The 17,521-nt window shown below is 40.9% G+C and overlaps 1 protein-coding gene and 1 non-coding gene across 2 annotated transcripts in view; one reads left to right on the forward strand and one right to left on the reverse strand.

The window, feature by feature from the left end:
- Nucleotides 1-15,693, reverse strand: part of EDNRA (endothelin receptor type A) — a 61,513-nt gene extending 45,820 nt beyond the window's left edge. The window contains exon 1 of the mRNA XM_022599657.2: nucleotides 11,630-15,693. Within this exon, the coding sequence (XP_022455365.1) occupies nucleotides 11,630-12,049 (420 nt within the window). The 5' untranslated portion in view covers nucleotides 12,050-15,693. The remainder of the gene's footprint in view (nucleotides 1-11,629) is intronic.
- Nucleotides 6,377-6,483, forward strand: LOC115803996 (U6 spliceosomal RNA). The gene has a single exon (XR_004024802.1). It is a non-coding gene; the product is annotated as a U6 spliceosomal RNA (small nuclear RNA).
- Nucleotides 15,694-17,521: the final 1,828 nt, after the last annotated feature.

A 17,521-nucleotide genomic window follows, 5' to 3' on the forward strand; every position in this document is an offset into this window, starting at 1 on the left:
CCCACTGCAGTGGCCTCTCTCGTTGCGGAGCATAGGCTCCAGGCTTGCGGGCTCTAGAGCGCAGGCTCGGCAGCTGTGGCACACGGGCCCAGCTGCTCTGCAGCATGTGGGATCCTCCTGGACCAGGGCCTGAACCCGTGGCCCCCGCATTGGCGGGTGGATTCCCAACCACTGCGTCACCAGGGAAGCCCTACAACATCTTTTTTATCCATTTATCTGCTTCCATACCTTGGCTATTGTAAATAGTGCTGCTATGAACATTGGGGTTGCACATATCTTTTCAAATTAGTATTTTCATTTTTTCCAGATATAAACCCAGGGATGGATCATATGGTAGTTCTATTTTTAGTTTTTTGAGGAACCTCTATACTGTTTTCCATAGTGGCTGCACCAATTTACATTCCCACCAACAGTGCACAAGTGTTCCCTTTCCTCCACATCCTTGCCAGTATTTGTTATGTGTAGACTTTTTGATGATGGCCATTCTGACAGGTGTGAGGTGATCTCATTATTGTTCTGATTTGCATTTCTCTAATAATTAGCAAAGCTGAATATCTTTTCATGTGCCTGTTAACATATGTATGCTGTCTTCAGAAAAATGTCTATTCAGGTCTTTGGCCCATTTTTTGACAGGGTTGTTTATTTTTTTGATATTGAGTTGTACAAACTGTTTATATATTTTGAATATTAACCCCTTGTTAGTCATATCATTTGCAACTATTTTGTCCCATTTCATAGGTTGTCTTTTCATTTTGCTGATAGTTTCCTTTGCTACACAAAAGCTTTTAAGTTTAATTGATCTCATTTATTTATTTTTGCTTTTATTTCTTTTGCCTTAGGAGATAGATCCATAAACATATTGCTATGATTTATGTCAAAGCATATTCTATGTTCTCTTCTAGGAATTTTATGGTTTCAGGTCTTACATTTAGGTCTTTAATCCATTTTGAGTTTATTTTTGTATACGGTGTGAGGAAATGTCCTAATTTCATTGTTTTACATGTATTAATAGCTGCCCAGTTTTCTCAGCACCACTTATTGAAGAGACTGTCTTTTTCCCACTTTATACTCTTGCCTCCTCCTTTGTCAAATATTAATTGACTGAATATGTGTGTGGGTTTATTTCTGGGCTCTCTATCCTGTTCCATTGATCTGTATGTGTGTTTTTGTGCCAGTAACATACTGTTTTGATTGCTGTAGCTTTGTACAGTAGTATAGTCTGCAGTCAGGGAGGGTGATACCTCCAGCTTTGCTCTTTTTTCTCAAGATTTTTTTTGGCAATTCAGGGCCTTTTGTTGTTCCATATAAATTTTAGAATTACTTGTCCTACTTCTGTGAGAAATGTCATGAGTATTTAGATAGGGATTACATTAAATCTGTAGATTGCTTTGGGTAGTATGGCCATTTTAACAATATTAATTCTTCCAGTCCAAGAGCATGGAGTATCTTTCCCTTTCTTTGTATCATCTTAAGTTTCCTTCATCAGTGTTTTATAGTTTTCAGAGTATAGGTCTTTCACCTCCTTGGTTAAGTTTATTCCTAGGTATTTTATTTCTTGCTTCTTTTTAAATATCATTTGAGACATATTCCCAAATGTCATCCATTACGCTTTCACATTACCCTTTTAATTCCTATGCATCTGGTCAACTCCTAAGGAGGAAGATCTAGAAATGCAACATTTAGTTTTATCAATAAAACCAGGTGTTTGTACGCCAACTGAAACCTTGGGATAGCCATAGACACTCACTTTTCTGTCTCATGCCACAAATTGCTGAGCCTTTCCAATGATAACTGGATGAGACACCAGTTTGGCAAAAAGTGTTCCTCTGGGAAGATAAGCAGATGTATATGTCTAGGCAATCAGTCCATCAAAGAACTTAACATTTCTTTTCATTTTTAAAAAATTTTATTTTCTGGCTCCCTTCCGTCAGTTGATCTCACCAACATGACAATGAGTATGGAATACAAAAATCTGTTTGACAGATGTTCCCATGCAATCTGCAAGACTTAACAACGTAAATGCTATTCTGGAGAGCAGCCTCTGTTTCATACACATCTTCCTTTATAGTGTGTCACTTCTGTCTTAAATAAGCAACTAAAGAAGTATTGGGTTTAATGCAGGAGAGAAAAGGGGATGACTATTTTTGAACACAGTCCTTGAAAATATATTTCTGTACTAGGGAGGACATCTGGATGACTATCAAGTTTGCCTTATGAGGCATATGGAAGAGAAGCAATGTGGCAGCTTAGCTAACAGCATGGCCTCTGGGATCAGACTGGATCCAAATCCTGGCTCTGCAACTCGCTAACTGTGTAGCCTTGAGGATATTCCTTAAACACTATGCCTCAGTTTATTCATTTTCAGGCAACAGTCATATAGGATAAGTTTACTGTGAGGATCAAATGAGTTAGCTTGGTACAGAGTAAATAGTAATTAGGCTTTAGGTCATGTTATAAATTGGTATACATAACATACTTTAAGACTGCATATTTTTCCTTCATCGATTCAGGAAATGCTTCTCAGCACAGTAGCCAGCATGTTTTTGTTAAAATGTAAACATATCATGTCACTCATCTCCCCATAACCTAACTTTTTTAAAAAAATTAATTTCTTTTCGGCTGCTTTGGGTCTTCATTGGTGCGTGTGGGCTTTCTCTAGTTGCGGCGAGCGGGTGCTACTCTTCATTGCAGTGCATGGGCTTCTCATTGTGGTGGCTTCTCATTGCGGAGCACGGGCTCTAGGCACGTGGGCTCAGTAGTTGTGGCACACGCGCTCAGTAGTTGTGGCTTGCGGGCTCTAGAGCACAGGCTCAGTCGTTGTGGCATACAGGCTTAGCTGCTCCGCGGCATGTGGGATCTTCCCAGGCCAGGGCTCGAACCTGTGTCCCCTGCATTGGCAGGTGGATTCTTAACCACTGCGCCACCAGGGAAGTCCTGCTCATGACCTTCTAAAAGCTTCGTATCTCACTCAGAGAAAAAGTCTAAAGGCTTTATAAAGGTGTATACATAGGGTGACCATGCTTCCTATTTTTTCCAGGAGTCTTGGTTTATGGCTATTGTCCAGATGCAATTATTGATAGTGTCTACTTTCACTCTCAAAGCATCTTGGTTTGGACAATAAATTATATGGTCACCTATTGTTAGGCCCCACGTTATCTGCTTCTCCCTATCACCTGCCCTACGCCAGTATCCCTGTGATCTCATCTGTTACTATTCTCCTCCTTCCACTCAACCACCATGGTTTCCTTGCTGCTCCTTTAACCCTCCAGGCACATTCCTGCCTCTGGGCCTTTGCACTTGCCATTTCCTCTGGCTGGATGCTCTCACTTTGGATAGTGGCATGGTTTGCTCCTTTTAAGTTCTAGTTTTTATTCAGTGTCACCTTGTATTGAGCTCTTCTTCAGCCACTCACACTAAGATGAATACCCTCTTCCTCTTCTTTTATTTCTCTTCCCTATTTTACTTTTCTCCTTAGCAGTTATCTCACATACTATATATTTACTTATTAACTTGCCTGTTGTCTTGTTCTTCTACTAGAATGCAAACTCCACGAAGACAAGGATGATTGTTTTTCTTCACTGCTATTTCCCCAGTAACTGGTATATAGTAGGAGCTCAATAAATATTTATGAATGAATAAATGAAGAACATTCAGAGAAGAGAGACCTGATGTAACTGAGTAACCAAATGGCCAATCAATTGCCCATCCGCATTACTTTCTAGTATAAAATTTGATCTAAAAAATATTGGGTTGGCCAAAAAGTTCAGTTGGGTTTTTCCGTGAGATGTTACGAAAAACCAAAATGAACTTTTTGGCCAGACCAATAATAGGACTCCCGTGTTTAAGATAAGTGTTATGAGAAGCATGATTTGAGTAGATTCTGTTATCTATCCTAGTCTCCAAGTAAGTCGTGATGGCAAAAAATGTGGATGAAACTTTTAGAGAAGTTTAAATTATACAAAGTAACCTCTAAATTTGCACATCCACAAAAATGGTATTAAATCTGAGGGCACACTTGATTTTTCTTCTTGAGTTCAGGAACACTGGGGATTTCAAACCTTCCAAATTTAAATAAATATTTTAGAGCATGTGGTTTTGTAAAATCTTTGATGTTCAAATTTAAAAATAAGGCTACCAAATATTAACATTGAATGATATGTTCAGTTCTATTATTGAGTTTAATTTCAACTATTAACTTTATAATGAAGGAAAGTTTTTCCAAGAAAAACTAGACCTAGTTAAAAATAAAACTGTAGCTATAGAAAGCAGTTACTCTAGCTCTCAAGAGAATACGGTAGCTCCAGAAAGCAGTTGTAGAATTTCTGGCTGTATATCAAATTTATTTCGACAGAATTTCTTAGAACATTCCTTACCTAACCACTCTAGTCTTCAAATCAACTTCAGAGACAGTAAACTTCATACCTCCTTTCATTTTAGTTCACACACGCTTTACACGAACTGTATAAACTTTGTGTGATAATAAAAAAATAACACTCACATGCTAGCAACTCAAAAGATAAAGACACTCTAGAAATATTTCAGAATAAAATAGCCAGGACATCTGCTTTTACTGCAGAGTGCTGGAATTACTGCAACATTACACACACACACACACACACACACACACAGAGTGTATATGTGAAAATTCTTTTCTCAAAAGTAAAACATTTAGGCATCACTATTATACAGCAACCTCTTCTGTGATCTGAAGTGTCTGATGGAGGAATATCTTCAACCACGATGCTTTACACAGCCCAACACCTTCCTAATGAGAAGGGGACTGAATCCATCTCTCCCTCCTCAGCCATGGGAACGATCTTGCAGTTACGGATGGTTTCCATCCCCCATCCCTGAAACGGGAATAACTGTGCTGTGAACCAAATGCTGAGGGCTAGCCCAGTAACCTCACATGAGAATAATTACTTAACAGGACCATGAGAGAAAGCAATGAGGTTCCCAGACACAGGAAACGAAAAGTCAGAAGGGGAGGTAGAGTTGGAGAGGGTTCTGAAGCCTTTCCAGACAGCAACTTCCTTATAACAAACAGCAAGTTGGGTAATAAATGTATCACTCTGTTATTTTATATGTACATATATCCTTAAGTCAACTGGTTAGCATAATGAACTTTTGCAATGTGCTTGTGTTTTAGCCATGCTAGAAGATCAACATGTTTCCTGTTCTCTAAATTAGTAACTAAAATCTTCTGTGATATGAATGTTCATTTTGATATTCCAAATCACTTGTAGGTTGAATATTTCAATCAAAACCACAATTACAGCTATGCTCAAAAAATGCATATTGCACAGAAATCTTGAAAAGTGACTCTTCAATTGGTTATATGTACCGGAGAGAGAGGAAATTAAACAATATGATTCCGGAACCACAGAACAAGAACTCTTGACTTCTAAAGACAAAGGGACAAGGGGAAAACAACTCTAGGTTGACAGATTTTTCACAGATTTATGGACCCTGAGACATCCCTGGTTTGCAGGAAAAAAGTAGAGATTCAGTGAATTCAAAAAGCAAGTCTGCCTTTAGATCCGGAATTGCATGGGAGAAAAACATTCTTACAGAGGCAAATAGAGTATTTTTTGCTCATGCATCAAATATTTTGAAAGCTGGGCACAGTGCTGGATGTGCAGATACAATGATAAATGAGAATCATGGCAGTGTGCCTCAGGGGACTTGCAGTCTAGTGGGGCAGACAGGCAAGCGAATTGGCAGGGACAACAGAGCGTGTGTTAGATGCTCTTAGGGGGTTACTAGAGGGTGTCATGGGAGCACACGAGAAAGGCACTGACCTAGTCTATGTTAGGGATACTTGCCAGACAAAGAGGTGCTTCAGCTGAGATCTGAAGAATAAAGTGGAATAAGCCAGAGAAGGCATGAGGGAAGATATTCAAGGTAGAAGGATCATCTTGGTACTCTTGGTTAGCTGGAGTGAAGAGGGGTAGATGAAAAACATGAAGAGAGAGGTGCCTGGAGATGAGGCAGGGTCAGAGCTATCTAACAAGACACGATGAGCTGGAGTGCAATGCACCTTCAAGGGACAGAGAGCTTGGTGAAGGGACACATTTTCTCTCTTAAAATTCAGGGAATACAGTTTCTATACCTAATTTTACGATTATAGTGCTATTACTGGAATGCCTGAGAAAGGCCTGTTTTTATTTGCTTGATGATGAGTAAAAGGCAAACATCTATCACATATGCAACGGCGTGTAACTGGATCAGCTTGGGGGAGTAGTATGTGCAGACCACAGATAATACCCTATGCCTTGTCTGTAAACAAAGAATCCCTCTGACAAATCAACATCATCACCATCATCAATATTTTAATTTGAAGGTCTCAGAAAAATCTGGTTACAAGTATATTTTAGTGCTCCCTTCAGGAGCACATATACTAAAATTGGAATGATACAGAGAAGATTAGCATGGCTCCTGGGCAAGGATGACATGCAAATTTGTGAAGTGTTCCCATATTTTTGACTTATCTATGAAACAGAAACAGACTCACAGACATAGAGAACAGACTTGTGGTTGCCAATGGGGAGGGTGAGTGGGGGAGGGATGCACCGGGAGTTTGGGGTTAGCAGATGCAAACTATTATATATAGAATGAGATAAACAAGGTTCTACTGTATAGCACAGGGAACTATATTCAATATCCTGTAATAACCTATAATGGAAAAGAATATGAAAAAGAATATATATATATAAATGAATCACTTTGCTGTACACCAGAAACTAACACAACATTGTAAATCAACTCTACTTCAATTAAAAAAAAGAAGTTAATTTTAATCATATCAAAAAGCATTAATTGAACAGCTACTATGTTTGAGGCATACAACTTAAATGTTGTGATATGTGTTTATTACAACATATATATGTGTTTCTTGATGTGTCAAGAAACAACTTTTGTATGGCTGCCCCAACAGGATGGATCCCAGTTGCACAAGATGTCAAAGGCTGTGTGAATATGGAGATAAACTGGCTTTGTGTGAATGTCTCTGGTTTCCACATTGCTCAGATCCTCTGCCAGAGCAACATATTGGGAAGCTTGGCTTTTCATTGCAAAATATTCCTGATAATTTCATACAGAAATTTTGTTTATTTTTCATCGTTGTCCTCAGGAAGAGGTGGTTGCTTAGAGGGGACTCAAGTAGTCAACAGCTGATTACTGGCTGTATCACTGGCTGCTTCGTTTGTTCTCAGAGATCTGCTTTACCCCACACACTAAGTGGAGACATTATTCATCTACAGTATTATCTATGACGTCACTGGTTCCAACTCCCTGCTGTGCCAACATTTCTATGTCAAGTCGTTGGGCTCAACTGCCTCTCTCTTCCCATGACCATCATTCTCATCCTCTCCATTCTACTTCTCTCCTACATATATTTCTCCACACTTCTGTTGCTACTTAAGAGGCTAAGGTGCAGTGGTTTATGGGCATATCCGTGTGCACACCTGGGTGACAGTTATCTTGAAAGCACATGACACCAAACTTTGGCCCACCCATGCACAAACGTCACTTTTAGGGTTTCCACTCTATTCAAAATTAAAACCCATCTCCCTATAGATGACACTCTAGGGCATAAATAAATCATTAAAGAATATGATTATTAAATTCTATACTTCTAATCTATATTGGCATTTAGTCATTGGGGGGCATTTTTGGATTCTAAACACAGATACAATGCTTTAATTATTTTGCCATTGTAATGAATGTAAATATTTTATATACAGATTAATCTACTTGCCTAACTTTTTGCATTCCTTGAAAATTCAGGATATCAGATAGTGTAATTTCTTGACAAATTGAATCCATCATCAGTTTAGGTTACAAGTGTGAACATTTGAAAGGGTCTACTAACTCCTTTTCCTTCCTCTCTCCTGGTTTTGTCAGTCTGCTCATGAAATTAATGATATTTTTTTGCACAATTCCAAATTAGAGTAATCCTTTGATAAATAATACCGTTTCTTTAACATTTGAAAACCGAGAAGGTAATTGGCATTTATTTGCATCTTTTGGTTCCTTCTGTTTTACATTTTATTGTCTCAGACTGTCCGATTTTTATCACCAGGTAGTGTATGTATGTGTGTGTGTGTGTGTGTGTACGTGCACGAGTGTAAACAAGGGCTAGAGGAATTTCTCTCCACTTTCTGGGTTATTTCTTCTCTATGAAATGTATATAACTCCAGACCTAATTCATTTTTTAATTTAGGATCTGTACATGCTTCAGCAGCAGCAATTTGGCGACTATATCCAGCCTCTCTGAGAATGACATTTAGGGCAGAGAATGTTACTTAGGGGTAGTGATGACATTTGGACAAGAGCTGCACATGCGTGTTAGGAACCAGTAAGAAGCAGGAGCTCTTGGGGGTTTCTGAGCAGAGCAGCACTCGATAAGTACAAGCAAAGTCCAGTACAGCCTGGCAGAAGAAGTCCTGAAGCTATAGAGATCAACTAGGAAACTTGGAAATTCAGATGTGTAGTGAACCCCTCTTCCATGCCCACAGACGATCCAAAGCTACCCAGCACTAGCTGCACGGGATAATGACAGAACAGAAACAGCCTAGCCGTCTGATATACTTGCTGCATTGATTTTCAGTTGTGTTTTACAGCATATCAATATATGAAACAGTTTCAGTACAACTCTTTCAAAGTGAGAGAAAGATAATAAAATGTGAATAGAAAGAACACTTTATCATGTGCTCTCCTTTTTCTTGTAATATTACTAGAGTCTAATCAGCAAGTCTCACTTGCCCCAAGATTCAATCTTCATACTACTTTCACTCACTCTGACTCTAACCTAGCTCAGTGCAATGTTCTCCCTCTGGAGACACCTTAAAACTGAGTCTAAAAGCAATTGATAGAATTGTTAAACACAACGACCTGTGCGATTTGAAAACTTATCTTTCTTTGACGAACATAGCAGATCTTTTAAACCATTCTTCTTTCAACCTAATTCTAATAATATGGGAGATAAAGAAGCTTCATGCATCCCTTTAATAGGATGTTCTTCAAGTCTATGCATTTTTCATCAGTACCTAAACATAATGGTAAAGTGAGACTGGATGGCTACTACTTTGCCCTGCAATGCAGAGGTAGCTTGACATGGTCAGAGGAATCCACAGGTCTGATATATGAGACTCCAAAGCATCAGACTCTTAGAGCAGGAGGCAGCTGTGGAGAAAAGGCATGAGGATCTAGAGCACACATTGCTTAGAAGGATTTCTCTTGACTCTCCTGGGCAGAAGTCAGAGAAACAGTAACATCTTATGGTTTCCTAACCTAGAGGAATGGACTGCCAGGAGGAAGTAGAAATAACGCTCAAATATTGTGAGGCTTTTCTGTTCGCTCCAATGCTTTTCTCTTTTCCTCTGGAAGAAGATTGAAATGACTAAAGAGTATTTATTTCTTTAACCCCAAAGGTTTACTTTCTAAAATTAATGTTGGTTAAAGGACTCATTACATGAGTTTTAGAAAAACAGGAATTATACAAATGTACTCCTGCTATGAAAAAACACATCAAACTGTCCACATTGTTGAGAACTACAATAAGGTATATAAAGTATTGGATTCCCAAGATGGAAAAATCATAAGGTCAAATAAGGAAGTGTCAGTTTTTTTCCATTGTTGTATGAATGTAAAACAAAGTTTTATTGGAATTTTCACCAAATTTGGAGATATTTCAGATGATCTGACTTAAAATGTTGCTATGGAATAGAAATGAAGTTTAGTCTCGTGAATAGCATGTAGCACCTCAAAGAGATAAGCAAGGCTCCTTCTCAGCAGATATGCTTATGTCAAAAGCTGCTTTTGCACATGGTCAAATGGGAATTATTAATCAGAGATGGTTATGTTATTTTCCTGAGCCATAATGGGTTGGTTAACTAGTTGTGTAAGTGTGAACAAAAAATGTTTAATACCCCGCACCGTGATTGTGAATGAGTCATGTCAACATTTTCAAATCTCTTATTAAAGAGAGATGTCCTGAGGAAGTCGTGTTGAGTATGTGTAATATTTCACTAAGAGAAAATCAAAAACTTTTTAAAAGAAAAAAAGTTCTGTAGCATATGCTAAATATTTAAAATTATTTACACATTTTCAATTTTGCCTCCTAATTTGGTTCTGAAATCCTGCTTTGAGTTCAAACAGAAAACACATGTATTCATGCTCTTCTGTGGAAAGAGATGGTATGTGATTTAAAAATTTTTTCTTTTTAAAAAATTTTTGGCCATACTGGACGGCATGTGGGATCTTAGTTCACCGACCAGGGACTGAACTCATGCCCCCCGAGGCCACCACTGGCCTGCATTGGAAGGTGGAATCTTAACCACTGGACCACCAGGGAAGTCCCTTAATTTCCCCAATTTTGTCTAATTTCCCCAATTTTGCAAACAGTGTATTGGAGTAATTTTGAGATGATTTTTCCTTGTAATGTTCAAAATTTTCATCATAGTTTTCATCTTTATGGTTAGACCACTGCTTTTTCTGGTAGGCTAGTATCATTTCACCACAGTTGGAGTGTATCTACTTGAAACCAAGATGCTACTATTTCACTTAAAACTAATCATGTCTTCAACTGACAAACTTTCCATTTCAAGTCATATTTCAGAATATTCTTGCTCAGAATAGTTTTGTTTCTACAGATAATACATAGAAGACAAAAAACTAAAGGCTGAGGAAAGTGTTTTCCCTGTGCTAGGAATAAAGACATTTCTAAAACATCTGACACAGATGATGAAATTTCATTTGAATTTTAGCTCACTTGAATTCTTGCAGCAATTTCCCCCACACAACCACTAGACCAAATATGGAATAACTAATTCCTTTTGGCTTTAGTTGTTTTGGTACTAACTAGTCCCTAGAGCAAGGTGATCACACCAACAGTGGGTGAGTTCTCTTCCTCTCCCACTCAGGCTCTAACTTTGATTGTCTTTGGATCTTTGTTGCCTAGCTCTGCAGCAGGCACACAGTAGGTGCTCCATGAATGTAAGCTGAAGCAATGCGGGAGGCAACAGTAAACTGATGCTTTTAGTAATGCTGCTCAATGAGGTCACCACTGGCCTGCCATCTCGTGCACCCGTTATCCCTAAGTTGCCCTAACTGCGGAAGCCAGCATGACCTTTGCCTTCAATCATCCAGACAGTCAAAATAAAATAAGCCCTTCTCATTTCAAGCCATACTATGGATATCGGGCTTCCGAAAAGCATCACATTGAAAAGGTAACCGAAACTGAAGATAAATTTATTTTAAGTACTTTTTGGGCTCAGCAGGTCTTACCCTGGAAATGGAATGTCAGAAAAATCCAGTGATCTTCCCCAGATTGCCCATCTACCCAGCAAGCTCACGGCTGGCATGAGAATCCCATTCATGCAAGACCATGACTTTGAAGAGTCATCCCTGAAATACTATTTCGTTAACAATTAAGTTAGAAAGTCAGTGTCACATTTAACAAACAATAAAAATTTCAAATGTCACCCAGTTTTAAGAGAGTAGAAATGGGTCTCAGTAAAAACACAGACTGAAATTCCAAAGGACAGAAAAGTCTGCAGCACCTCTCTCAACTGTGGAATCAGAGCATATGTTCCAACCTGCAAATGCATTTGTGGTTACTTCCTACCTTAAATACATTGATAGGGAGATCAATGACCACATAGATAAGGTCTCCGAGGGCAAGGCTGGCTATCAGTGCGTTGGGGCCATTCCTCATGCACTTGTTCTGGTAAATGATCCTGAGCAGGGTTGCATTCCCCACCATTCCCACGATGAAAATAGTACACGATATCACAGTGTTAATGTATTTGAAAGCTGAAGTAATCTTAGTCTGCTGTGGGCAATAGTTGTGCATTGAGCCATTGTTGGGGAGGGCCAAATTCGTGGGTCTATGTGTGGTAACCATGAAGCTGAGTTCTGTCCCACGAAAAGTGGTGAAATCGTCCACATGGGTGCTTAGATTTGTGCTGTAGCTCTCAGGATTATCACTGATGACACATCCAACCAGCGCCAACCCAAACAACACCCTGAAGCAAAAGGTTTCCATCTTGATGCAAATTTGAGGAAAGGTCTCTTATTCTTTTGCTTTGACACCCTTTTTTTTTTTTTTTCTACCTGAAAAGAGAAAAGAGAAAAAATAATTTTGGTTACAAAATCCAGCTGCCAATAAGACTGTAGTCAATGATAATTACTGCTTCAATTAAAAAGCAGGATGTATCTGGTAATTAGATAAGATATATCTGTGTCAGGTTACCCCATGGAAGAACAAAAGAAGCAAAGATCAAAGCTCTACTAGGGCAAGTTATATCTCTGTATCCTGCCTCTATCTCTGTCTCTGTCTCTCTCGCTTTTGTCCATAGCTATACTTACATCTAGATTATAATATGAGGACATGGCAGTTTTTCCTTTGAGTAGCAGAGAAGAAGTTACATTACACCTAGGCTGATAGACTGAATTACAAAAAATCTTCACGAGTTGAGATAACAATATTTTAGTTATTTTTTTTCTCCATTACACCTAGGCTGATAGCCTGAATTACAAAAAATCTTCACGAGTTGAGATAACAATATTTTAGTTATTAACGGAAGAGAAGAGACATTATATGCTGAGTGAAAGTTATGTAGTATTAAGGCATAAAATCACCAAATTCTGTAATTAACAATTCAGTATTCCAACATGTGTGCTGTTTTGCCAATGGCAAGTAATGAACATGAAAATAACATGCAGCTCAGGTAGCCATTTGAAGTGTTATGAAATGTTCATTTAAAAACAGAACTCTGATTAACACCATCAATACATTTAACAATCTTAGTCATTTAAAAGTGAGATAGTTGATAAAGACCAAATATTTATTTTATTGAAAACCTGGATGATTACTGTGTACAATCAACATCTTCTGACAGGAGTTTTTCTGCTCTTCCATTCGTCAGAAATTATTATCAGGATATATGCCAATGAATGAAACTAGGAGTAACAGACTTTCTCAGGCCAGGCATACTATTTGGTTTTCCAAACATCCTTTATACATCCTTTAAACATCCTTTATAGCTACATTGATTATGACCAGTCACTGTGCTGAGCACTTCACATGCGTGATGCCCTCTATTCCATACAATGACCCTCTGAAGCAGATACATGGTTCCATTATAAACACAGGGAAACACAAGGTCAAGTAGCTTGTCAAGGCCATAGCTGGTGTGGTGCTGCTGTGATTCAAAGGCAGGTTAGTCTGACTTTGAGCCTGAGCTCTTAACCACTAGACCGTACTGTCTCTCATTCTCATGACTTCTTAGCATCTAAAGTGTTTTAACAATGTTTCCAGCGTTTTGAAGAAGCAATAGACTTTGGAGGTTGGTTAGATATTTTCAAAAGACCTTTTCATTGTTTTGTTTTGTTTTGTTTTAGTCACTTGCAGAGAGCAGTGGTCCTTCTTGTTCAGGAAGTCTAGGTTTCTACTTGAAGAAAAGATGCTGGGAAAATGAGGGAGGTTGGTGGTAACACAACAATTAAAGGTAAATAAAAACGGCTCTTCCCGTTTTAATATTTTGTATATTTTCTGTGAATTTTTGTGAATCTTTAAAATGAAGGCCATAAGCTCATTTATGATGATGTGGTGTGTGTGCATGGTGAATACACCCAGGTCACAATTTAAATTTTAAGAATTGTGTCCTTTTGAGTCTATTCATGGTTTTAGGAACTCTTAGGAATTTTGACAGTTATCTTGGTTATCAACAAAGTTTAGGGCTTAGTCGATATATGGATGAAATAAGATTTATTCAAGTTGTACAGAAGGTCTAAAATAAATATAAGGTGCAAATACTGCATACTTCTGCCTTCCCCAGAGATTTCCCCCCCAGGAACCTGAATTAATAATAACATTTTACATATAGTATTAACCTATTATATACAGTATTTGTTGTCAGACTTGAGCTTTACAACTCTAGGTAAGCAGGGACAATATCATGAGGAAACTGAGCCTTGAAGAAGTTGTCACATTTTTGTGGCCAAGAAATGGCAGGACAGGTAAAACACCTCACTCTACTTTGCTCATAAGACTTGACTCAGTCAAGCCTTAAAATATCAATTTTTCTAAGCTAGGGGCATACTGGGCATACAGTTCTGCCTAGACTTAATTATAAGTAGTTTGCAGTTTTTTGGGGTTTTTTTTCCTGCTTCTTACAGTTTGGAGTAACATTTGACCAAATGTTGATAGACCTACGAAACGCCACTATTTCCATTCCACCGTGGAGACCAGAACTCTAAGAACAAAGCATATTGTCATCCTCCCCTTCAGATCAGAGATGGCAAAAAGGAAATCCTTCAGTATTTTGTGCTGTTTAATGACTAAAGCCTCCCAGTTGCCCAATAGGAATGAACCTTCAGAAAGAGTTTTCTTAAAAGTAAAAGAGAGAAGGCCTTTTCCAGAAATGGAATGGCTCTTTGCCCATCAGAGTCTGCTAGGAGGCTATTTCGTGAACTGACCTGGCTATCTATGGTGGGTTGACACCACTCACAAAAGTACCACTCGTGTTTGAACGTCAGCACATTGGTTTGCTTGGTGAGCTGATTACCTCAGGAGCTGAGAAGTCTTATCAAAGCTGTGGGTTCTTATCAAAGTGTGCGCCAGCTACCATGAAAACCACTTTCTTTCTCCTCCAAGAATGACGCCACCACGGAAATCATTTCTGAAGACATCTCTTTCAGCTCTCTACACATATGAAACTGCAGAACTAAGGGATACCTGGCAAAGGCACGTGGCTGCCATGCCATCATTGGGTGAAAAATACAAAACCAAAGGAAAAAACCCTTTCAAAGGCATGTTCCTCCAAGCTTATTTCTCTAAGTCACGCTGTACTTCAGATCATCAGTCATAATCAGTCATAGCTCTAGTGAAGCACCTCAGGTTCAGACCTGAAGGACATGGTTTATAGATTCAGCATTCTTCATATTTGGGGTCTAAGGATTTGCTGGAGTTCAAAAGCTACCATTAAGGGCTTCCCTGGTGGCACAGTGTTTGAGAATCCGCCTGCCAATGCTGGGGACACAGGTTCGAGCCCTGGTCCGGGATCCCACATGCTGCAGAGCAACTAAGCCCTTGCACCGCAACTACTGAGCCTGTGCTCTAGAGCCCACGAGCCACAACTACTGAGCCCACGTGCTGCAACTACTGAAGCCTGCAGGCCTAGAGCCCGTGCTCTGCAACCAGAGAAGCCACCGCAACGAGAAGCCTGCACCACAGTGAAGACTAGCCCCCCACCCGCCTGTGCGCAGCAACAAAGACCCAATACAGCCAAAAATAAATAAATAAAATAAATAAATTTATTTTTTAAAAAAGCTATTATTAAGCAAGAGGACTGAATCCTTTGTGCTTTAACAGTTTAACATCTCAGACTCCCAGGATCAAAGTTCACTCGTAATTAGCAATTTGGAAATTCCGACCTTACCCACAAGGCAAGAGTTTAAGAGCAGGTAATTTACAAGAAACGACTGCCAAGGTGTTTCTCAATTACTTAACACAAAACAGAGGGAATGGGAGGAGTCATAAATATCTACAAGAGGAGGAATAAACCAAATAAACTAGGAACTTCGAAATAAGTTTTTTTGGTGGGTCTTGCTCGGTGGGTAAGAAATTAGTAACTCTCCTGACTGACAACGCCTGACTTTAATATGCCTCCCAGCCCACCCCCCTCCGCCGTCTGGTCTATCCCGGAACGCCATTAGGATGGTGTAAACGGAGGCTGATTATCGGGAAACAGCCCTTGTTCTCGGCACGTGAAGGGCAACAAGTGTCCATGAAAGGAGGGCACAGAACAAAACGCCCAGACCTCCACGGGCAGGTTTCCAAACTCGTTGCCCTGGGGGTTTTCCAGACACATCTGTTCCTCACACCCAGTGTCCTTGGCTACCCTTGGCATGCCCCGGGCGTGCGGGAGAAGCAGGCTGCGGGGCAAACTTCACAAGTAGGCTCTTGAGTCAACAACAAGGGCGTGAGGTTCCACAAAGTTCTCGCAAGCCTCGGGGAAAGGGAGACCCGGGGAGAACTGATGGTTTTCTTTTGACTAAAAATCCGACGCCCGCCTGGGAAGGCTGAGGCGCTTTGGATCAGTTTCCCAAACCCCCAACGTGACCGGAGCGCACCCCGACCAGGAAAAGCGCCCGCGCCGCCTCGCGCCCTCTGGCAGGTGATGCCAGCCCTGGTGCAGGAGGTGCAGGCGCCGGGCTACCACGCTCCAGGCTCGCCTCTCCTCCCGACCGAAGGGCCCGCCGGCGTCTCCCCTACCCAGCTCGGGACCCCTAAAGAAAAAGAGTTGCACCGACCGTGGAGCTCGGCGGGCGCGGACGGCTGCCCGGTCCGCGCGCGGCGCCTGGGCGAGAGGAAGCCGAGACGGCGAGGGTGGGTGGCGAGTGTCCCGGGCTCCGGCGCTGCAGCGGCCCCGGCTGCACCACTGCCTCTGCTTCGCAAAACTTCCTGGGCACGGCTTCTCTGGGGAGGTCCTCCCCGAGCCGCCCGCCTCCAGCCACCCGGTGGGATGGAGCTTCTCCACCTCCCGTCCGCAATCGCCAGACCAAAGGGATGACTGTGCGCGCGCACGAGGGCTCGCAAGAAAATGCAAACTCCGGAGGAACACGCCTCCCGTCTGTCCTCCCCTTCTCCCAAAGCTCCCAGACCTTCTACTCCACTCTAGGGCGGCAAGAATGTCCAAACCTTCCAGCCCTCCAGGGATGCAGCCACTATAAAGCACTAGGCTGCCGCCCCCTCCCAGGCCCTGAAGGGTAGGAGTCTTTTTAACTATTTCCTTCCTGAAATGAAAGTGGTGGTGAGGGGACGGTGATCGAGGAGGAGGGTAGTTTAACAGACAAGACTCAGAACTGAGGAAGGCCTTGCAGAGAAAACTTTCCTTTCCCAGTAAGTGCAGGCAGATTTGATCTGGAGGGAGCGACTGCAGAGTCAGGATCCGAGCGTGGTTTCTGCTCTGCGTTCCCTGCCCCTTTGCTTGTCTTGTACGTTCCCCCTTAAGCTTATAGCAAGTAAAAGAGCCAACGTGGACAGCAGTTTACTGGATCAAGGACGTTTTGTTTCTATCTTGTCCCTTGAAGCCAGCACCCCAGGGCTACCTAGTACTGGCCCAGGGCAAAGCAGGAGCCCCTGGAGAGATTGTGGAAGGGTCCAGTATGTGGCTCCGAGAAATCCATGATTCCTCAAGAAATCCAAGCAGGGAGGATGCAGATGCTGCAGAAGGTGGGTTTCAACATGTCTATACCATAGAGAGTTTATCCTAAATGGGGTTGTGGGAGAGGAGATGAGGGACAAAGGCCATTGCCTGTGACAGGTGAGAAAAAATCAAGGCCCCTTGAAAAGGAAACCCTTGTACATTGTCGGTGGGAATGTAAATTGGTGCAGCCACTGTGGAAAACAGTATGGAGGTTCCTCAGAAAACGAAAAAATAGAACTACCGTATGATCCAGCAATCCCACTCCTGGGTATATATCTGAAGAAAACTGAAAACACTAATTTGAA

Source organism: Delphinapterus leucas, chromosome 5 (genome assembly GCF_059928025.1).
Source record: "Delphinapterus leucas isolate spDelLeu-1000000601 "Yukka" chromosome 5, BTC_Dleu_Yukka2, whole genome shotgun sequence".
NCBI classification, from domain to species: domain Eukaryota; kingdom Metazoa; phylum Chordata; class Mammalia; order Artiodactyla; family Monodontidae; genus Delphinapterus; species Delphinapterus leucas.